General features: G+C 39.2%; 1 protein-coding gene across 1 annotated transcript in view; it reads left to right on the top strand.

Moving 5' to 3' along the window:
• Positions 1–12,985: 12,985 nt before the first annotated feature.
• The window catches only part of KIF6 (kinesin family member 6), a 177,722-nt gene continuing 169,543 nt past the window's right edge, over positions 12,986–21,164 (top strand). The window contains exons 1-3 of the mRNA XM_050893845.1: positions 12,986–13,051; positions 13,969–14,078; positions 17,445–17,519. Of these exons, the coding sequence (XP_050749802.1) occupies positions 12,986–13,051; positions 13,969–14,078; positions 17,445–17,519 (251 nt within the window). The remainder of the gene's footprint in view (positions 13,052–13,968; positions 14,079–17,444; positions 17,520–21,164) is intronic.

Genomic DNA, 21,164 nt, shown 5'->3' on the forward strand with positions numbered 1-21,164 from the left:
GTGTTTATCTTTTGCCTTTTGTTAGCTCATGTTTGCATTTACTGTCCATTAATAATAGACGAACACAACAGCCTAAGGTACTTGATTCTTTTATGAACTGTAGATAATTCCACATTTCAGTCCTACATAACATCAACAGCATAGGGAAAAATGGAATGTGGCAAGAAGCCCAGGAAAAGGCAAGTTGAGTTGGACTGGGAATTAGCTGGAAGGATAATAATCCTGCAAGCCAATATTCATTAAGTAATTTTATGTGCGGTGGAAGAAAATTATGATACACACTTGGCACCTGGAGACTTTAAAATGTTAAGAAAAATATTTCAATAACTGTACAAATTGGTTAACAATTGTGATACAAAACAATTATTTCTAAGGTGCCTCATGCCAACATGATTCAGTTTTACTCGGCATTATTCTGAAACTCCAGTAAGTAATCTAAAGAATTGCTTGTCAGACAGTCTAGCTGTTTTCTGAGATGTTATACAATCCTTCCTACCATTTTTCCTCTTGCAGCCATCATTTGGGCTACATCCAAATCATGTTCACTTCAACAATGTGGGATAAAGTTTCTGAAGGTGATTTAGCATACACTAGGGCCTAGGTAGGGCCTATGAGGGCATGCAAAAACATCACAACTGTAAAATAAGAATTTTAAATGTTCAATAACTAATAATAAAAGCAGTTAAAAAACAGTGTACTTAAACTGCCTTTCTGGATTAAATTCATGTCTGTTCTTAAACTATTTAAACTGAACCAAAATAACACTACCCCCTTCCAAGGTAAGATGTTTAATTCCTTTTGTGGCTCATGATTTGCACCAAACTGTATGTTTTACTTATGCAACTTTTCTGATAAACCATTCAATGGACACTGCAAATAATATGAGCTCCAATGAAAGGTAAATGTTATAGTCCTAGTAACAATTTAGTCCGTTAAACTAGCCATGTAACTCACCTAGAAGGACAGTTTCTTTCTCTTTAGATCACTCAAATCATTCTCTCAAGTGAGACTACTGCAGTATCCCATTTGACAAATGATCAATCCTACTCCATATATCTAGATTTCTGTTCACTAGTGAAAAAGGTATTATTTACCTGAAAGTAGTCAGTAGACAGGGATTTGGTTTTGTTTCTTTTCTTTTTCAAGTAGCGTTTCTTGTTCATGCATATCAGGGGATCAGACTTGACCTCTGTAAATACAAAAACTTTTATAGGGAGTCCTTACACATCTTACTAGATTTATACAATTGGAAAAGTGTTTTTTTCTTAGTTCACAAAATTATAGCTTCTTCAATGACAGTAACTGTTAACAATCTTATCTGTTGTGTTAAAAGCGAGTATCTATGTACTAGTAATTTGCAAGAAAAATTATGTTCTGCAGAAAATCTCAAAAATTAATTTATGTACTGCTGAAACTCATTATTCTTGGAGGCAATCTGATATACGTATTGACCTATGTTTTCAAATATCATATCTAGTGCTTGATGTTTATTAGCTTTGGAAAAATCTGACTGGAGTGTGTACAAACCACTGCCCTCTCCTGGGGGTCACAGAACAACGCAAACTGGAGCAAAAACTACAGAGCTCCTGATTTTGTAAACAGTATCTCCAGTAAAAGTTATACTGTTAGATTAATGTAACTTAATGTGAACAAACGCTGCTGGTATATATTTGTCTGTCAAATTACCTCCAAGGTTTTTAGGTACCTCACTTGCTGAAAGGATCCACAGTATACAGAGTGTTGTTGAATTTATAACTCACCATCTTGGTTATAAACAACATGTGACAGATCAAAATTCTTGACAGTGCTTACAATAAGACTTTGATTCACTGAATAAATAATGGAGATAAAGTGCAGTACAGTTATTAACTTAGAAAAGAGGGTTTATTCTATTTTCAACTTTGGCTAATTTACTTTACCTCTGTGTTCTTCAGTCATACATGAAAAACAGGTAAAACACGTATTGTCACTTGTGCTTGTAATCTTAAGAGTCCTAGATTCAGCCTTAATTTGAAGGGGATTTAATTCCAAATGCGAGAGAATTGAGACTCACTAATTCGTTACATGCTTGGGGATTCTTAAGTGAAAGATGCTAGGAAAGTCTAAACAACTACTAAATACACAGTCCATGGCCAAGACAGAGATATAAGATCAACATTGGGTAAATGAGCATTTTGTATTTTAATATAGTGACTCAGACAGGAAGTCTGCCTCTTCACATTGGCAAATAAATGTCTGCAGTCCCTGGATACCAATCCTTACCCATTTATAAGATTTCTCAACTGTAGACACACAACATCAGCATGTGACAAAGTCACCCAGCCTTAAATGCATCTGGCTTTTGAGACCTGAATGAGCAACAGTAGTTGGCTTATTTTAAACATAAAACTGGACGTTGAAAAAAAAAACAACCAAACTAAAACTCTTTTTGTCCTTCATTACTTAAAAATATGTAGTCTTGTAAAAAGAAAAGAAAAAAGAAAGACTGTAGATACTGTTGCAATGTGCTTAAATAAGGGCTATTCTATTTGATTTCAAACAATTCAAGAGCACTTCTTAATTTTACATTGCTTTCATGTTAGTCTTCTACAAGTTTTTTTTTTTTTGTTAGTTTGGAAACACTTTCCGTAGCTATTGGGATGCTGTATGCTTCAGTAACAGCATGCATATATCCCACCTATTCAAAGAATTATATGGGGGGAAAACAGTATTCAAAACCAAACTCTGGGAAAACCAGCTACTTTGCAAATGATAGCACATGAACACAGCTGCACTGATTTGTGCGTTGTCCTGTTTGTCCCTTGTTTACAACAGTACGCAAATACATGGAAAGTTTATCGGGAAGGTTGGTCTTGGTCTTTTAAGGTATTGAGTGGCTTGGTACTGAAGACACCATTTCTCTCACTTCACTACAGGCTGTGCTTGCACAATTGGACACGTTGCTCAATTTCTCCATGTCTTAATTTTCTCCTCTAAGAAAAAGGCACGTACCAGCTCTGCAGCTAAACGTGTTAATGTCTGGCACGCCTGACTGGAGCGTATTATTATATCCACGTTGAAGCACCAGTGAGCCTGTGTAAGTACTTAGGTATGCTCATTATGGCAGCTTCTTGAGATCAGTGTATCTGGGAAATATAATTTCCCTTAGTTTCAGCTATGCTATACTACTTAGATTATGATGCAAACTTTTGCTTCCTTATAGACGGCCTTCTCTTCTTGTACAACTCCCTTCATCTCATTGTAGACACAAAAGTTTCTCAACTGCTCACCTACTCAAGTACTAGTCACCTCACCCTAATCCATCCTCTAATGAGATCAACTATTATCCTTCTATATTTTCCTTAATTACTCACTCTCCTGTGTCTCTTCACTTTCCCCACACTAACACGATACTTCAGTCTTTTCCATCCAAATAAATAGGCAGAACAAAAAGTCCTCAAATGGTCTGCTACCTTTGTTTCCCTTTGCCTCCAAAGTAATACTTCATTTACCTCTCCCCTTTTCATTTTTACATTACCTAAAACATGCAGCTTATTTTTCCTGGCTGGAGTTCTCCTTTATACTTATAGTCTAGAGCTTCCTTCAATATACCTCCCTGCATCATGCCCTCTATTTTCACTTAATGATAATTGTGAAACTGAGGTCCAGGCCTTTATCCTTACCCTTTTGAACTACAAAACTTAATTTTACTCCATGGCTGTAATCACCTTCCATCACATTGTTGCATTTTCCTCCTACCTAGCCCCAATGACTGAAATCCTCTTCCTCCCCCCAACCCCACACACAGACTCTCAGAACGCTGTTGCTAATATCATCCTTTCAGTTATCACTCCGATTATGCTGCAGCTAATTGTGCCTCCTCCAGCAACTCTCCCTTCTTTATTACATTACTTCGTTTGTCTTTAAGGTCATTGTCTATTCTGTAATACCTTATTCATGACCAAGTTGCAGATAGGTTTCTGTCTGTGATCAATTGATAGTATCAGCTTCATGTTACACTTTCAAACAAATCTTTCCCTGCTTTCTGCTATGCTAGTTTTCATTCCCAAAAAGAGCTCTTCACAAGAATCTGTAAAATTACATAACTGTGTTTCTTTAAATCCTCTTTACAGTAATCTCTGTATAACAGCTTGATAGGAGAATCCTAGCCTCTGACTATTGTGCCAATATTATCCACCTTATTTCCTTTTACTTTCCTCTTTTCCTGCATTGCCCCCTGTCCTAAACTTGGATAGCAAGAGCTGTTTGGTACAGGGATATTTCTTCCCCCCCCCCCTTTTTTTTTTACTCTAAACTTACACAGTACCCAACAAAACTTCTAATCCATGGCTTCAGTTTCTAAGATTTATTATAAATCAATGATGACTAATAATTATGTTTCATGATGTTCTGTTGAAGCTGATGGGATTGTAATCCTCTTCAAACAAGAGCATACACAAACTAGTTATACAATGACTATAAAAGGAATTAATTGTTTAGCAGAAATGAACACAAGAATCTAAATTTCTCACCAGTTTTCAGATCAAAAAACCCAAAACCCCACCACCTTTTCTACTCATGGTCACCTAGCATTTTATCTGTCCCTTGGTCAGAGACAAATCAATAACAGACTTGGAAGGTTTCATGACAAAATAACGAATAAGAAAAACTATAATGCTAAAGATAAATGTGGGAGGGAGGTACAGAAAATTGTGCAGATAACATCAGCATTGCATTAGAAGTATTCTCATGTCTCCTGGAAACACTTTGTACATTGTAGTTTGCAACAAAGGATGCAGTTTACCATTTAGAAGATGAAAAAAAAAAAAAAGAAAAAAAAAAAAACAACTTGGAAAAAAGATTTGTTGCCTGTTGCAGTCAGAGTCCTAAGGATCCCTAAATTTCTCCATGGAATTTTGGTTTACTCTAAAACAGACAAACAAACAAATACATATATCTATACATGTGTGCATATATATAAGCCCCCAGGAGGATATTTTAAGATTTTCTCTCTTGGCTGAGTCTACCAAGACATACATTTTTAGGAAACATATAAATGTGTTCGGTAAGAATGTCAGAACAGCAGTGAAATTTTAAGGTACTATCCAAATGTGATTCTAACATACATGAAGATTTAGCACTATTTCCTAAGAAACAGATTGTAACAGCAGCCTAAAAGACAGAAACATCCCTGCTCTTCTCACAGGGCTGGACTATTAAAAGCTGAACGAGGCAGTTTACATGACAGCATTAACCATTCTAATACTGAACACGTAAGCAGAAAAAACAAAGGTTACAGGGCTTTGGGATGATACCTGAAATATAAAAAAATATTGCCACAGCTTTTTCACATTCCATTCAAATACAGAAACATAAGTTTCTATATTACCATACCTTTTACAAATAAAGGTTGTACTCTTTCTGGCAGAGCTCATATAACATACTCAACAGATATTATACATAAATTTAGGCCAAGTTTCAGATCTTAAGTTCTCGTCATTTAAGAAGAGGTTCTGGTCATGTAGAAGATACACATTTGGCACTAATGTTTCCAGGAGTTGGATGATGAGACGAACTCAGACTTTGGCAAGAGTTTTGGCCCTTCATCCTGTCCAGTTGATCTGTGGAAAGATTTTAATGTTCTAACTTCTAATCATTATCTCAGCCAAATGGCATTATAGTTGCCAAGAATAAGTAAAGTCTATGAAAAGTAAAACTTTGGAAAAAAAAGAAAGGACTTGAAAGTTTGGGCTATTATAAAACTTACAAGGCTGTTTATTTGGAAGCATATTAAGTTGCTAGGTGACATAATGGAGCACAAGGCCTTGAACTGCCAGCTCCAGTATATAATATGACCCGCATTATTTTTTTAATCGGAAGAAAACTACAACGGTAAAGGCAGACTATTAGTTGTGATGTTGTAACCATTAATTCAGAACGCAAAAGGCTGACTTTTTTAAAACGTGGAATTGCCAGATCCTGTAACTCATAAGGTCACATAATTGTTTCAAGCCTATAGGTTGCTTGTGTTCTGTGGTGCACTTTCTCAAATACTGGAGCTGAAGAAAGTTTGACACTTATCTCTGAAGTTTAGCATAAATGCAAATGCTGAAAATTCTTCAAGTACAAGGTGATTTCCCAGGGAAGACAGAAAGAAAATCTTAAACACAGTAAATTCAAAGCAAACCAAAACTTTTCAGGCCTCCAGCATAAGATGCAATCTCTAGACCAGTACATTATCTGGAACGGTTAGCTGTCACCTTCAGGCTCCATTTTCCAAGACTTTCTTCAAAGCTCTAAGAAATACAAATGCTGAAAACAATTCTTTTTGTTTGGTAATAATACAAAGGTGTCCTACAATTCCTGCACCTTTGTAATCAGCTCTTTACCTCTAATAACAGGCCTCTTTTCCAAATCTTAGGAAAATTTTAAATGCCAATTTAGTTCTTTAGCTAGGCCAGGAGAGAATTCTGTTAATGAGCAACTCTGTAATTGTGGATTAAAAAAAAAGGCCTTTGTTCATCATATTCCTCTTGTATCTTTATTCCTTATTTTCTCTTAGAGGTTGGAAATCTGCTGTTCCCTTTTTTTTTTTTACGTGTGAAGATTCTTGCTTCTAGCAAGCACTGGGCATGGTGTGTAGACTCATCACAGTGGGGACTCTAATCAAATCCCTGTTCATATCAAAATTAAGTTGTATCATAGAATAGTGAACAGATTGAGACAGATGTCTTAATCTCTCCTGGCAAATGAAAGTTTCATGTTATTTTGGGTTTTTTTGTTATTGTTACTTGTGTTATTTTTACAGTTTCAAGCAAAAGAATTAGTTTAATTAATCCTTTAATTAGCTTTTAAATGTACCAAATAGTTTCTGTCCTCATATATACTTGTACATACTACTTTGATAATTTATATAACTTTTCTGGAAAAAAGAACACTAGTTTAGAGAAAATTTCCCTGGGACTAACGCCTATGAAAATGTAGCAGTCATATTAATATCCACATTACTTCAGCAAATAAGATACTAGGAGATAGTAAGTATTATTACAAGATATTAGGAGATTAGGTCTCCATATGTCTTCATTCTTAACTGCGTATCTCTCAACAGTCGCAAAACTGGGAGCCTGCTACGCTTTATCTTCCACAATGGCACAAATTTTCCCTTGCCCGACACTTTTCAATTCCTATACAAAAGTACTCACATTTAAGACAGTTATAATGCAAGGATACAAAAAACTAGAGATTATCTATTTTGAAATTGGAAGTGTCTTTAAAGCTATGAAATGTGACCTTTTGTATAACACACAACATAAAACTTCGTCCATTAATTCCTTGTCCTGGTTTCGGCTGGGATAGAGTTAATTTTCTTCTTAGTAGCTGGTACAGTCCTGTGTTTTGGATTTAGTGTGAGAATAATGTTGATAACACGCTGACGTTTTAGGTGTTGCTAAGTAGCGCTTATCCTAAGTTAAGGATTTTTCAGTCTCCCATGCTCTGCCAGCAAGCAGGTGGACAAGAAGCTGGGAGGAAGCATAGCCAGGACAGCTGACCCAAACTACCCAAAGGGATAATCCATACCATAGAACATCATGCTTGGTGTATAAACTGGGGGGAGTTGGCCGGGAGGGGCGGATCGCTGCTCGGGCATCGGTCAGCGAGTGGTGAGCAATTGCATTGTGCATCACTTGTCTCTTCTTGGGTGTTTTGTTTTTGGTTTTTTTTTTGTTATATTCCTTTTCATTACTATTATTATCATTATATTACTATTATTCTTAGTAGTGTATTTTATTTTAATTTAGTTATTAGACCCTTCTTATCTCAACCCACAAGTTTTACCTTTTTTTTTCCCCCTCCTCCCTATCCCACTGGGAGGGGGGAAGAGGGAAGCGGCTGCATGGTGTTTAGTTGCTGGCTGGGGTTAAACCATGACATTCCTAAAGCAAATTGATAATTTCTTATTGAACTAGAATCTTTCTCAAGGACAAAATGAACTCTTTTTGAAACTGCTTTGAACCTCATACAGTATTTATCAGCACTTCTTGCTCCTAAGCACAAGAGAAGCTGCATTTAACCTACTGAAATAAGTGCAGACAACACTTGACTTTGTTCTTAAGTTGCTGGAATGACTGAACCAAGTGAGGAAAAGCTTTGTCTTTTCTTTTCTTTCTTGACCATACTTGAGTGTACGGGTTTGCCTTAAAAGGATGACATAAAATGCTCTACCAAGCCTTAACCTCCAAGCATCTCAGCCTTCTGGCGAGCAGTAATGCTACTGTTCTCTTTGAAGCAGCAAAAAATTTTCTTTGCTGACACTGCTACATTATTTTGAACTTTGGATTTAAATACCTCAGGAGCTCTACATGAAAATGAAAACCACAGTGATGAGATTTAGAAGAACCATATTCAGTTTCTTACTATCTTCTGTACTGGACAAGCTGAAGTAAACAAAGACCTTTGAGACTAGGAAAATGAGAGTCAGTAAAATGAGAAAGGTTGATTTCTTACAGATGAAATGAAGACCTAAAGATGCACAATAAGGTAAATAATCAAGCTGTGGAAGTTCTTTGACTTGGAGATTTTTATTTTATATTTTCTGGGAAATGTGCAACTGTTGACCCATCTAATTAGGAGCAGTGTATGCCTTGTAGCTTTTCAAACTGTGAAGTTGACTGAAGGTTCCCTACAGCCTAAAAATTACAACTGAGAGCATAGGTTTTTTTAACAACCTCCAGATTATCCATTGACAGTGACCTTATACAGAAGATAGATTTACATTACACCCAGGCAGGGACATATTAGCATGGTTAAGATAACAAAATAAGGCGAAATTGACTTCCATCAAGTGGCTTGGGGGAAAAGCAAGTACTCACACTGTCTTTGCCTTCTCATTCCTAGTACGGTTCTAGACAGATGTTTCAATGATCTTAAAAAAGACTTTTTGGAATAGAGTTCTTGATTTCACCTCCTGGGTCAAACCTCTGCTAACGTAAGTGATCACATAGTACTCTTTCAGAACTTCATCGTGTTTTCTCCAGTATCCAAAGGGACCAATCAAGCACCTAGTGCATTTAATTTCCTTCTGCTTTCCAGTGTGCATTTATTCACATTAAATTATTTCCATTTTTTTATGTCTATCTTAGAAGATTCTTTTACTTCCACATCAATTTCCCATACTGTATTTATACACACACATATAGCCTCTGCTAAATAAATCAGGTCCTACTGGTCTGTTCTCTTACAGCAAAATCTCCATCAGCCTCATCATTCTAGTAGCCCTTGTATTCAAAAACTTGAAGAAATAAAAAGACACACACAGTAAGTATGCTGGAGGTCTCACCAGGACCCTGTACAATAGTGTGAATGCTTTCTTTCCTTTGTACGACACATTCCCAAGTCATTGAAGAACAACAGTTGCCTTTTTTCATTGGCAGCTGTCATCTGGACTTCCACAACCAGAAAATCTTCTGACACTTCTAGCTGAATGGATTCCAGATTGTAGCACAACGTGTTGTCATTAGTCCTCAGCCCTACATGCCTGCCTGATTTTGCAACTTACACCACATTTAATGGTTATCCATATCTGTTCCTCTAATCCTCATGGTCATTCATCTTCTCCTAGATATCTTGATCCTCTTCAGCACATATGACTCTCAGCCACTGCGTTGGGTTTGTGTGGCAGGGGTTTGGGTAGCGGGGGAAGAGCTACCAGGGTGGCTCCTGTGAGAAGTCGCTGGCCAAGGCCAAGCCCATCAGCAACTGTGGTAGCGCCTCTGTGATAGCATATTTAAGAATGGGAAAGACTACCGGAAACAAAAAAGAAGAGCTACAGCGAAGGGAGGATGTGAGAGAAACCACCATGCAGACATCGAGGTCAGTGAAGAAGGAGGTGCGCCGGAGCAGAGATTCCCCTGCAGCCCATGGTGAGACAGCAGGCTGTCCCCCTGCAGCCCATGGAGGTTAACGGCGGAGCAGAGATTCCCCTGCAGCCCCTGGAGGACCCCACGCTGGAGCAGGCGGCTGGGCCCGGAGAAGGCCGTGACTCTGTGGGAAAGCCCACACTGGAGCAGTTCATGGAGGACTGCAAGCCATGGAAAGGACTTGCGTTGGAGAAGCTCATGGAGGGCTGACACCCGTGAGACAGACCCCACGCTGGAGCAGAAGAGTGTGAGGAGTCCTCCCGCTGAGGAGGAAGGATCAGCAGAAACAGCATGTGATGAACTGACCGCAACCCCCATTCCCTGTCCCCCTGCACTGCTGTGGGGGGAGGAGGTAGAGGAATCGGGAGCAAAGCTGAGCCTGGGAAGAAGGGAGGGGTGGGGGGAAGGTGTGTTTTTAAGATATGGTTCTATTTCTTATTATCCTACTCTGATTTGATTGGTAACAAATTAAATTGATTTCTTTTTCCCCAAGTCGAGTCTGTTTTGCCTGTGACCATAATTGGTGAGTGATCCCTCCCTGTCCTTGTCTCGACTCACGAGCCTTTCATTGTATTTTCTCCTCCCCATCCCACCGGGCGGGGAGGAGTGAGCGAGCAGCTGCGTGGTGCTTTGTTGCCGGCCAGGCCTAAACCATGACAGCCACATCATCAGAGTTTAATTAATATACACTCCCTTTTTGGCACAAAGTTATTAATTAAAATATTACATAAGATCTGTCGCCTCACAAAAGTCTACTAATAATAATTTCCTTACAGCCCAAGAATACCCTTTTTCTTAACAAACTATAATAGATCCCCTTTAGCTAGGTTCTCACCCATCTTATAATTCTTCCACTGATCTCCAATCTTCTGCAGTCAATGTACCACATACTCCACTCCAATCTTCTGCAGTCAACATACCACATACTCCACTCAAGAGAAAAACGTGGATAATTTTGATGCTTAAATTAATGATGCAGCTTTTGTTTTGCAGAAGGACCAGTAAGCCTAGAGTGCTAATTCTGAGCTGGGTGCCACTGGCCTAACACGCCGTTCTTGACGGCAATATATTATGGAACACAACACAGAAGAACTCTAGCATTTCTGTAAGGACAGCTGTATAATAAAAAGGGTATTTTAGAAGATAATTGTGAGTCCTTTCTCTTATCTTCGTTCTTCTCTTGCTGCGCAAGTGTCCGTCCTGCAGGTGGCCCAGAATTCCTTCTCCCCTTTCAAAAATTCAGACTACGCTCTTATGCTGGAAGCAGCTTGAGTCTGAGATGGCTCATTGGCTTCTCTGTGCAGGCCATATCATATTCAGACTAGTCCTATGCAAACCCAGTTGGGTGTCTCTTCACTGTGCCATTGGTTGAGAGTTTACAGCTCAGACTTCATGTTGAAGACGGACACCTAAACCCTTCGCAGATCAGACTTTGTCCCAAAAGCAATATAGTCTCATTCACCTAACTCCATATTCCAGCTACTGAACACCAGCAGATACAAAATGGCTTTCCACACAGCTAACTGCTGTGTTTCAATGTCCACTGCCCAGTTAATTCGCAATCCAGCTAAGCTGCTAAATAACACAGTTGACTATTACATTTGCAGTTTTCCAAGAATACTGTACTCTCCTGCATCTGTTTCAATACAAAACCAAACAAACCAACAAATACAGTTCCTGGACCTTCAATTAAACATGCCAATCGTTTCAGAATTCTGGGACTTAAATTATCGATTCTTCCCTCCCAAAATTCCTGTCTCCCAGTCTAAATTCATTGAACTCTGTGGGTTCTGCTTCCCTCTTGGCTGCAGTTATTTCCCTCTCACACTTCCTTCCTGTTAGTCACTTCTGCCTCCAACATCACCTTCAGCATCCCCATCCCAACTGACAAGGGACAAAATTTTTTTGTAGTTTTGGAGCAATGCTGAGAAGATACTATTTATTCCATTATCCCATTCCAATGTCCTGTTTTTCCTTCACTCTTTATTTAATCACCAAGTAATATTTTCCATTTGTTCTCATTTTTACCCTTTTGACTTTTGCACTCTACTTTACTTGGTGATTAGTCCTTTTCCATTTCATTCCCTGAAGGCTCACTACATATGCCTCATATGCTTTCTGAGACAGTTATTTTTTCAGTTGGGACAGAAAACCTTTCCCCTACTATTTTTCTTATTTGTAATACAAGTTCAACATACTTTTACCATATCTGAGTTAAGGAAATTTCTACCCTCCTCCATAATCAAGTCCCTGATTTTCCACTTAATTTAAATTAGGGGACTTGAAATCACTGTAATCTGATCTTTACCACTATGTCTCACCAAAACTAAGGCCAAAATACTAGCATGTTGTTTGTGTGACTCTTTGGTAACCACTTCACAGAATAACGAGGTCCCACTATTACTTCTGTATAAGTTTAGCTCTCGTAACAAGACAACACCCTCTACTTCCCACTAGTGGTTTTTTCAGAACCTTTTTTGTATTAGAATTAAAAAAATCGATGTCTTCATTGCATGTAATCTAGGTATTTCCCCCTAATTTCCCTTCCTGATGTTTCAACTGCTTAACAACACACACTTCTCTTGAACCAAGTGGCCTTACAAGGGTGGTTTCAGCTAGAGGAGGGCCGCGTGGACACACAGGTAACGCACAACCCCACAGAACTGGCGGGGAATTTCTGATGTGCCGATGAAGCGATCCACACGCGATACAAACACTGCACCTCTCAGCTGGGCAGCGTTTACAGGCTCCCTTTTCTCACAGCCATGACACTTCGGCCTCGGGCAAAAAAAGCTGGCGGGGAATTACCGTTAACGGCCAAGCAGGCAGTCACCCACCTGCGGCGGGGGTGGCAGCCACCCCTCGCAGATGGAGCCCGGTTGCTCCCTTCTCCAAGCCCCACCAAAGCTACCCGAGAGCATGAGGAGGTCCCGAGGGCGTGAAGTGACTCGGCGGGAGCCGAACCCGCCTCACAAGGGGCCGCGGCAGCCGCCGCTTCCCGCCCGCCGCGGTGCACGCTGGGTAGCGTGCCGTGGTTACCGTTGCTAGGCGGGCGGCACCGCCCGGTGCCCCGCGCTCGGCGGGCAGCGATGGTGAAGGAAGCCATCCGGGTGTACGCGCGGGTGAAGCCGCTGGGCAGGCGGCAGCAGGCGGGGGTAGGACGGGGAGCCAGCTGGTGTGCTGCCGCGGGGTGGAGTGGGGCGGCAGGGGCGAGCCGAAGGGCGTCCCGCGGGCCTGCGTGCGGCGGGGCCGCCTGAAGGCGGGAGGGAGCGGGCAGTGAGCGTGGCCCCCCCGCCCTGCCCTGCAAGAGGCACGGCCGCGCCCGCCGGCCCGGCCGGCTTGTGAGAGCTAGGGGGGGGTTTGTACGTGTTCGGGTGCGGAGCGGAAAGCCACAGCCCTGTACTGTTCTCCGAAGCCTTAGGAAGTTAATAAAATCACGAAGTACAGGAGCTTAGACTGTAACTATTGGGGGAGGGAGCAAGGAACTTCTTTTCTGCCTAGTTGTTACAGAAAGGCTCCACCGGAAAAACATTTGACGCCGGTCACTGGGTTTATGCGGTTCAACACTGTTCTCAACGTTGGAGGGGGACGTGTAGCTGCCAGTCTTTAGCTGTCCTTGCAAGGCCTAATAAAGATAATGAAAGCATTCCTCAGAAATCGTGCATTTAGGTCTCTTCATTGTCCTCTCGTTTTAAACCAGCCCTACTCATTCTGTCGTAGTCTTTCCTAGTATGTTCTTCCAGGTTTTTTGGAGGGGGTTGCACTGGGGGCTGTGCTTGGTTTTTTATAACATTTCAGATATGAAAGTGGTTTAGTGAGCAAATTATGTCAAAGAGGCTACGTTTCTGTCTCAAATCTTGTAGTGTTTGTGTGGTAACAAACAGGATAATGTTAGTATGTGCTTGTTTCGTTGTATAATAGCTGAAGGAGGATCTGCTCACGTATTAAGTGAAATTTGTATGAAGTTTTCTTCAGGCAGTTACAGGTGCTAAGCTTACATAGGTGTTATACCTAAGGGCTATGCTGCTCTATTGGTAAAATTAATTTGTTAATTCATATCCATGCTTATTAGATGTATTCAGTTGATGACGATGAGAAATCTCTGTCCAGTCTGGAGATTATTGTGCCACGTGATTTAGCAGATGGGTTCGTCAATAATAAACGAGAGAGCTACAAGTTCAAGTAAGTAGAAGCCTTATCTTTATATCTTCTGCCTTTAGTGATTGATATCACTATGTGTAGTGATACAGATCTATAGAACCAGGAAAAGCCTATTCTTAAAATTAAGTTTTGGTATAGATACGTTTATTTTTATACAACTCCCTTAGCAAGAGGAATACTCCAGCATATTATGCTCTGCACCTGAATGAGTTTGATAGCTTTTGATAAAGTTGTGGGGTTTTTGTCTATCCATTGCAAGTCATTATACATTTCTAAGCCTAATCTCAAAGAGTGCATCTTCACTTATCAGTTCTTCCATTTTTACAGGTTGTTTTGAATTTGTGCATGAAAATTCAATGCAGGACTGTGTGTTCTCTTGTGATCTAATAAGCTGGCATAGGCTGGCTAAAGATGTCTTGATGTAAAACACTGTTTAGAAACTGTGTTTCAGACATAACCAAAACACAGTAAAGAAAACCAGAGATTGTTGAAAGAAACAAAACCATGGTTGTAGAATGTAAATATTTTTTAGAAACTAAAAATAAATACCAGCAATATCAATCAAATATTTGTATCTTTTCAAGAGAAAACTTGGAGGTAACACTTTAAAATTCTGATGATGAAGAAAGCTAGATGTATAACCACCTCTAATAACAAGGTTGAGGTTGTCTTTTTCCAAGCTGAATATTCTTTATTTTCTATAATACCAAATCAAGTAAATTTGTTGCTCTATGCTGTTAAAAAAGAGAGTCCCAGATAAACATCTGCAACTCAGACTGATGTCATTTTACATCAGCTAAGGAAATCTGTTCTGCTTGGGAAGAGAGGAGCTGCCCTCTCCAACTAGATTAATATGCAAAACTAGCTTAGGTCGCAGATGCCCAAACTAGCTATAATGAATGCTGATATCTTTTTCTGACTTTATAATTTATTAAAAAGTCTGTAGAGATGGATTTTGAGAAACACTATGCCTTGTTATCCTTAAGACAATGCAAAAATAATGCTCTGGAGTAAGCATTTCTTTTTCCTCCATAAAACTCACACTTTCATACAGTCTGTCTACTCTGGTCACCTCAAACATTATTTTCCTTTGTTCTTACTCTCTATATGGGAATCAAACACAATTGTTTGAATTACTTGACTGATTAAGTGTTAACAGGATAGAATATATACGTCTATATTTTGTGTATATCGCGTTTGTCTGTGATATTGTACACACTGCGTAATCCCTTGCAGTCCGTGGTGCCTTTCTGTATACCTGGTGACTGTAGCACCTTGCTGTATACCCTGTGAAGTTCTATGAGAGTATACAGTTCCAGATAGGAGGGACAACACAGCAGGGCACAAGCAGTCCAGGAGGTTTCTGGAGTATATGGATGACAACTTCCTAACATACGATTAAAAAGCCAATGAGGGGAGAAGCTCTGCTGCACCTCATATTTGCAAACATGGAAGAACTGATCAGGCATATTAAACCTGGGGGTAGTCTTGGCTGCAGTGGCCATGTGATAGTGAAATTCGGGATACGGAGAGAAGGGAGCAAGGCAAAAAGTAGGATCACAACCCTGGACTTCAGGAGAGCAGACTTTGGCCTGTTCAGGGACCTGCTTGAAAGAATTCTGTGAGACACAGCCCTGGAAAGAAGTCCAGGAGAGCTGGCTGATTTTCAAGGATCACCTCCTCCAAGCTCAAGAACGGTCCATCCAGATGAACAGGAAGTGACACAAATGCAGCAGGAGGCCTGCATGGATGAGGAAGCAGCTCCTGACTAAATGCAAACATAAAAAGGAAGGGTACAAGAGGTGGGAGCAGCGTCAGGTGACCCAGGAAGGCTGTCTGAGGAATGGGATCAAGAAAGCCTAGATAAGTGCACAGTGAGGGGTGTTGAAAATGAGCTGAGCTGCTGGGCTTAGAGGGTTATCATCAGGGGTACAAAGTCCAGCTAGAGGCCAGTCACTAGTGTAGTCAATACTGGGATCCAGTACTGTTTAGCATTAATGACCTGGGTGATGGGACCGAGCGAAGCTTCAGCAAGTTCACAGACAATATGAAACTGAGAGGGATGGTTGACGTACCAGATAGTTGTGCTGCCGTTCAGAGGGACCTCAAGAGGCTGGAGAAATGGGCCAATAGGAATCTCATGAAGTTCAACAAAGTGAAATGCCAAGTCCTGCTCCTGGTGAGGAATAACTAGGACAGGCTCAGGGCTGACTGAAAGCAGGTTTGCAGAAAAGGACCTGGAGTCATAGAATCATAGAATGGTTTGGGTTGGAAGGGACCTTAAAGATCATCTAGTTCCAACTCCCCTGTCCTGGTAGACAAAAAGTTGAACATGAGTCAGCAATACACCATTTGCAGCAAAGAAGGCCAACAGCCTCTGGCCTGCATTAGGAAGAACATTGCCAGCAGGTCAAGCGAGTTGATCCTTCCCCTCTAGTCACCACCAGTGAGATCACATCTGGAGTTCTGTGTCCAGTTCTGGGCTCCAGCAAAGGGACACAAAGATGATTAAGGGACTGGAGCATCTGACGTGAGGAGAGGCTGAGAAACCTGGAACTGTTTATCCTGGAGAAGAGAAGGCTGAAGGGGATCTTATCAATGTGTATAAACACCTGATGGGGAGGGGGGGAATAAAGAAGATGGAGCCAGATGCTTCTCAGTGGTGCCCAGTGACAGGACAAGGGTTAATGGGCACAAATTGAAACACAGGAAATATCAAAAAAACTTTTTTACTGTGGGGTGATCAAATACTGGAACAGGTTGCTCAGAGAGGTTGTGGAGTCTCCGTGCGTGGAGATACTCAAAACCTGACTGGACAGACCCCTGCTGTAGCTGACTCTCCTTTGAGCAGGGGGATTGGAGCAGATGGACCCTTCCAACCTCAAAGTATTCTATGATTCTGTAAGACAACTGCAGATATTTTATATAGGAAGTGAAAAAACTTAGATTGAATTAAATATCTCCTTGTGACTTACAGTAACTGTGCAGCAGAATGAAGGAAGTAGTTACGAAAAAATGTGAGCCTGGCTGTACTGGTGGGATGCTGTATTTGGTTATAGTGTAATCTATTTATCCAGGTTTCAGTGTGGTGCCAGTTACAAACACTGATTCTCTTGATAGATTTAAAATACGGTTTATTTTTTTCTAAGCCACATCATTTTATCAGAGGATTTTATTGTACAGATCTTGTCAAAGCAGCACTGTGTACAGCCTATTTATGTACAATAGCACAACAGCACGCTGTGGTTAAGACTACAGGGAAAACATTGTACTAAGTTATGTAAGCCTAATGATGTAAACATTGACTATTACAAATACAAACAAAAATGTATGAATCAAGTAGTGTTTTAAGATTCTAAGCAATTATTATTTGCTTAATATTTTCAGATTTCAGAAAATTTTTGATCAAGAGGCAAAACAAGATGTGGTTTTTAACAGCATTGCCAAACCAGTAGCAGAATGGTACGTTGTTGATCTTGCGAGTAATCGGGGTAACACAGGGTCAAAAATAGCTTTCATTGTATTGCTTGGAGGAGAGCTGGCAAATGTTTATCTCACTGTTGTAAAAGTGGATTGATGTTTTAATTTTCTAAATACTGACATGTCTGAGTCTAGGAGATATGCAATGATCCTGTGTGAATGTTATGTATGGTAAGGTTCCATTTTTAACTCCTAAAATAGCACTGCTACTGTTGCCTCTCTTGTTGCATAGGCATAGAAATCCATGTCTAATTAGGGTTTTTTTGTGCAATATAAGCTCACTTTATTACCTTAGAAAAGTATTCCCTATATAGTTCAATGAAGGGGTAAACCTAATGAAAATCTTATCCCTCTAAACTAAATATTTAGTTTTCATTAGGTTAGGGACACTCATGAATTAATACCTGTGGAGATATTCTCAAATTTTGCCCTCGTTGTTTTTGTCTTAATGTGTAAGGCAATGATTTTGGCACTGTTTTTGTTTTTCTCCTCCATATAATAATCAAACAATGCTCATATTTTAGAGTTTGCAAAGGCAAGCATTTAAGACTGATATAGAAGCCCTCTTCATTCATTGTGTGGATTGAATGCCACTCTGAACTGGGTGGATTTTCCAATATGCCATTCTCTTTGCTCAGCTTATGCCCACATTGCCAAAGTTAGTACTGGTTTTAGTGGGGGAGAAAATCCCACACTGGAGGAAGCAGAATTTCTGCATAATGTTTGTTTGTTTATCAAACTTACTGCTCAGAATCTAAACTTGTAGCGAGTTGGGAAGTATTACTTCAGGTACCAACTTCTTTCTCATTCGTTGTCTGACCCATCCATTGGTTTAAGCTATGATTCTGCAACTTATTCTTCAGCCTGTTGCACTGTCACGTGTTTTGCACTGTCACGTGTTTTGCACTGTAGGAAAACAGACATCCTCAGATGGACGCTTAGTCTTTCTCAAGTTGTTACTTGGAAGTAAAAATATGCCTAGCTCTTTATGATTTCATTTGCTTGATTTTTTTTCCCCTCTATTTTCTTCTTCAAAGTCCCAAATAAAGCAGGAGGGTAACTGACAGTGAAAATGAAGAGCCGGTGAATTTGAAACGTCACTAGAATAAGTTAAATATGCTTAAAAAAGATTTTTTTTTATATTATTCTTTCACCCAAAAAGGATTTCTTTGCTTATCTGACTTTATAACATATAGCTTCAGGTTAACTCATTTACTTAACTTTAAGTATTTCTGGGTTTAATGATGACTGCAGAAAAAAATTCTTTATCTTATTTGAGTGTGCTTGGAAAGAGAAGGGTTAAAAGTCTTGTTGTTACATGCTATGGATTGAATTATCCTCAACAAAAACTCAGAGTATCAAAGCTAACTAGCAACAGACTGACTGATTTTTTTCCCTTTGCAGTGTTTTGCTAGAATACGAAAAGGTTTTCCAGTTGAATAATTCACCTATACAGTGCTCTAATAAACAGGAAGTGGTATTGTTTTCCTTTATTTCAGTGTTGGCTGATACAAGATTTTTAGACATTGATTTTCTCCATTATGTAGACTTTAGTTTTGACTTTTAGATATTTTTAGGTACTTGGAAGTACTTAAATGCTATTAAAATTAATGGTGTTTAGACATACAATTATCTCCAAATAGCTGAGTCTTTATCTTTAATGCTAAAATCGATTTATAAAATCATTCTTAACTGAATCAAGACTATTTTGACTCTTGAGTGTTATAACGTGTTAAAGCTTGTATTCTAATTGGTGTTTGTATTGTTACTGATAATACTGAAGGATAATTTTGCTTGTGTTTTTGTAGTAGAGTAGGCAATACCTGAAGTATGTTCCTGTTTCTCATCCTTTTCCTTAATTTTTACCTTTTCTTAGGCAAAAATATATGTTTCAAAATGTCTTCATAGTCATGAGGTTCCTTAGCTAATAGAGTCCTGAACTGTGCTGGAAATTTATTTCACTCTGTAGTTAATGACTCAGTTTTCCTTTCCATTGTGGAACAATAAGAATTGCCCTGTTACTCTGAAAGACCACAGTCTTTCATAGCAAAATGTTCTTCAGTATTTGTTTCTTTCTAAGTCAACATTCTCTTGCAGGGAAAAACTGTTGAAAATGCACTCAATTCTGTTGTTGGAGTCACTTTACTAAGGGAACAGTTTTCGTCTGTGTATTGCCAGGGAAAAGAAAGTAGCAGGAAAGTATCAATGAAATAGTTCAGTAACATTTTGAGGCTCTTTGCCATGCATACTTACAGTCATGAGAAAATTCAGTTACAGACTTGAATGTGCAGAAAAAAAATCTTGGGCATTGTTTAAACTAAAAACAGCAATGCAATGTTCAGGATTCTAAATCTAGTTTCTTTCTAGTTTGTTCTTGCATGGATGGAAATTGGATGCAACTTCCTTTCTTTTTTTTTTCCTTTTTCTTCCTTTTTTTTCTTTTTTCTGGTGCTTTTTTCTGGTGCTTTTTTCTGGTGCTTTGTCCTTTTTTTTTGTCCTTTTTTTTTGTCCTTTTTTTCTCTTCTTTTTTTTCCTTTTTAAGTGTGCTTTCTTTGATGTTGGGCCACTACTTTTCTCTCTTTAAGTCCAGTTACATTGTCATCTTGCCTGTGGTTTCAGAGGCACCAGACATTAGTTTGTTTAATTTGCTTCTTCAGTCAAAAGTGCCAGCCTCTGCAAACCATTATAAGCATGTGGTTTGCTTGATTTTTTTTTTTAATTACTTTTTGTTAATGCTTGAGTCTTCTCTTACTTGGTTTCTTTTTATTATGTGTTTGTGCTTTCCTCTTTTTCTTTTCATTTTAAATATATATTCTTGATTTTTTTTTTGTGCAGAGCCAACTTGGTCTTTAAGAAGCAGCACTAACTTTATTACTCTATCAAAAACAGAGAAAATAAATAACATCCTTCTTTTACAGTTTGCTAACAGTTAAGCATTGCTTTAGTCTAACAACGGAACAAGGTTACTCTTATAATACTTCAAATATTAATATTATGATGATGAATGCAATCAGAAATTAAGTAGAAAATCTTAGTGCTTTGGATTAGTTTTGTTTTCAGTTCTAATATGGCCAATGTTTTGTGTTGATTTATTAAAGAATAACATTGAAAATATTTTCTCTTCAGATGTCTCATGTGAATAAGAAACAGCTCAGCTGTTTATAAACCTAATGGCAATCACCTATGTTTTTTTGAAAGATCTGATAGCCTCCAGGATAATATTTCTGTTGGTGGAGATTTTAGTTTCTTCTCGTGTGCTGTGTTTATCCTAAGAATTAGCATCTGTGATATACAAACTACTTCGCTTTACTCTTTTCTGTTTTTTTCTGCTGCTTATTCTTACATAAAATGTAGTCAAAATATTTGTATGAGCAATTATCCCTTCTGACCTGGATATATTTGTGACACAGTGTGGGAAGTAGTGGCTTGGCTCATCTGCGGGCAACCTTGCATCACAGCTGCATTATTGTTAATGTGGGTGATTTAGGTACAAAAGACCTGTAGAATCTATTTATAGTAAAAGGGCACTTACTTTTTTGGATGTCAGCTTGAAACAAATGTAGCTTAACATCTCCCCTAAACTGAGACACTGGAGCAGTAATGCTAGCAGTTCTTCCTGAAAGTGAG

Source organism: Gymnogyps californianus, chromosome 3 (genome assembly GCF_018139145.2).
Source record: "Gymnogyps californianus isolate 813 chromosome 3, ASM1813914v2, whole genome shotgun sequence".
In the NCBI taxonomy this organism is placed as follows: domain Eukaryota; kingdom Metazoa; phylum Chordata; class Aves; order Accipitriformes; family Cathartidae; genus Gymnogyps; species Gymnogyps californianus.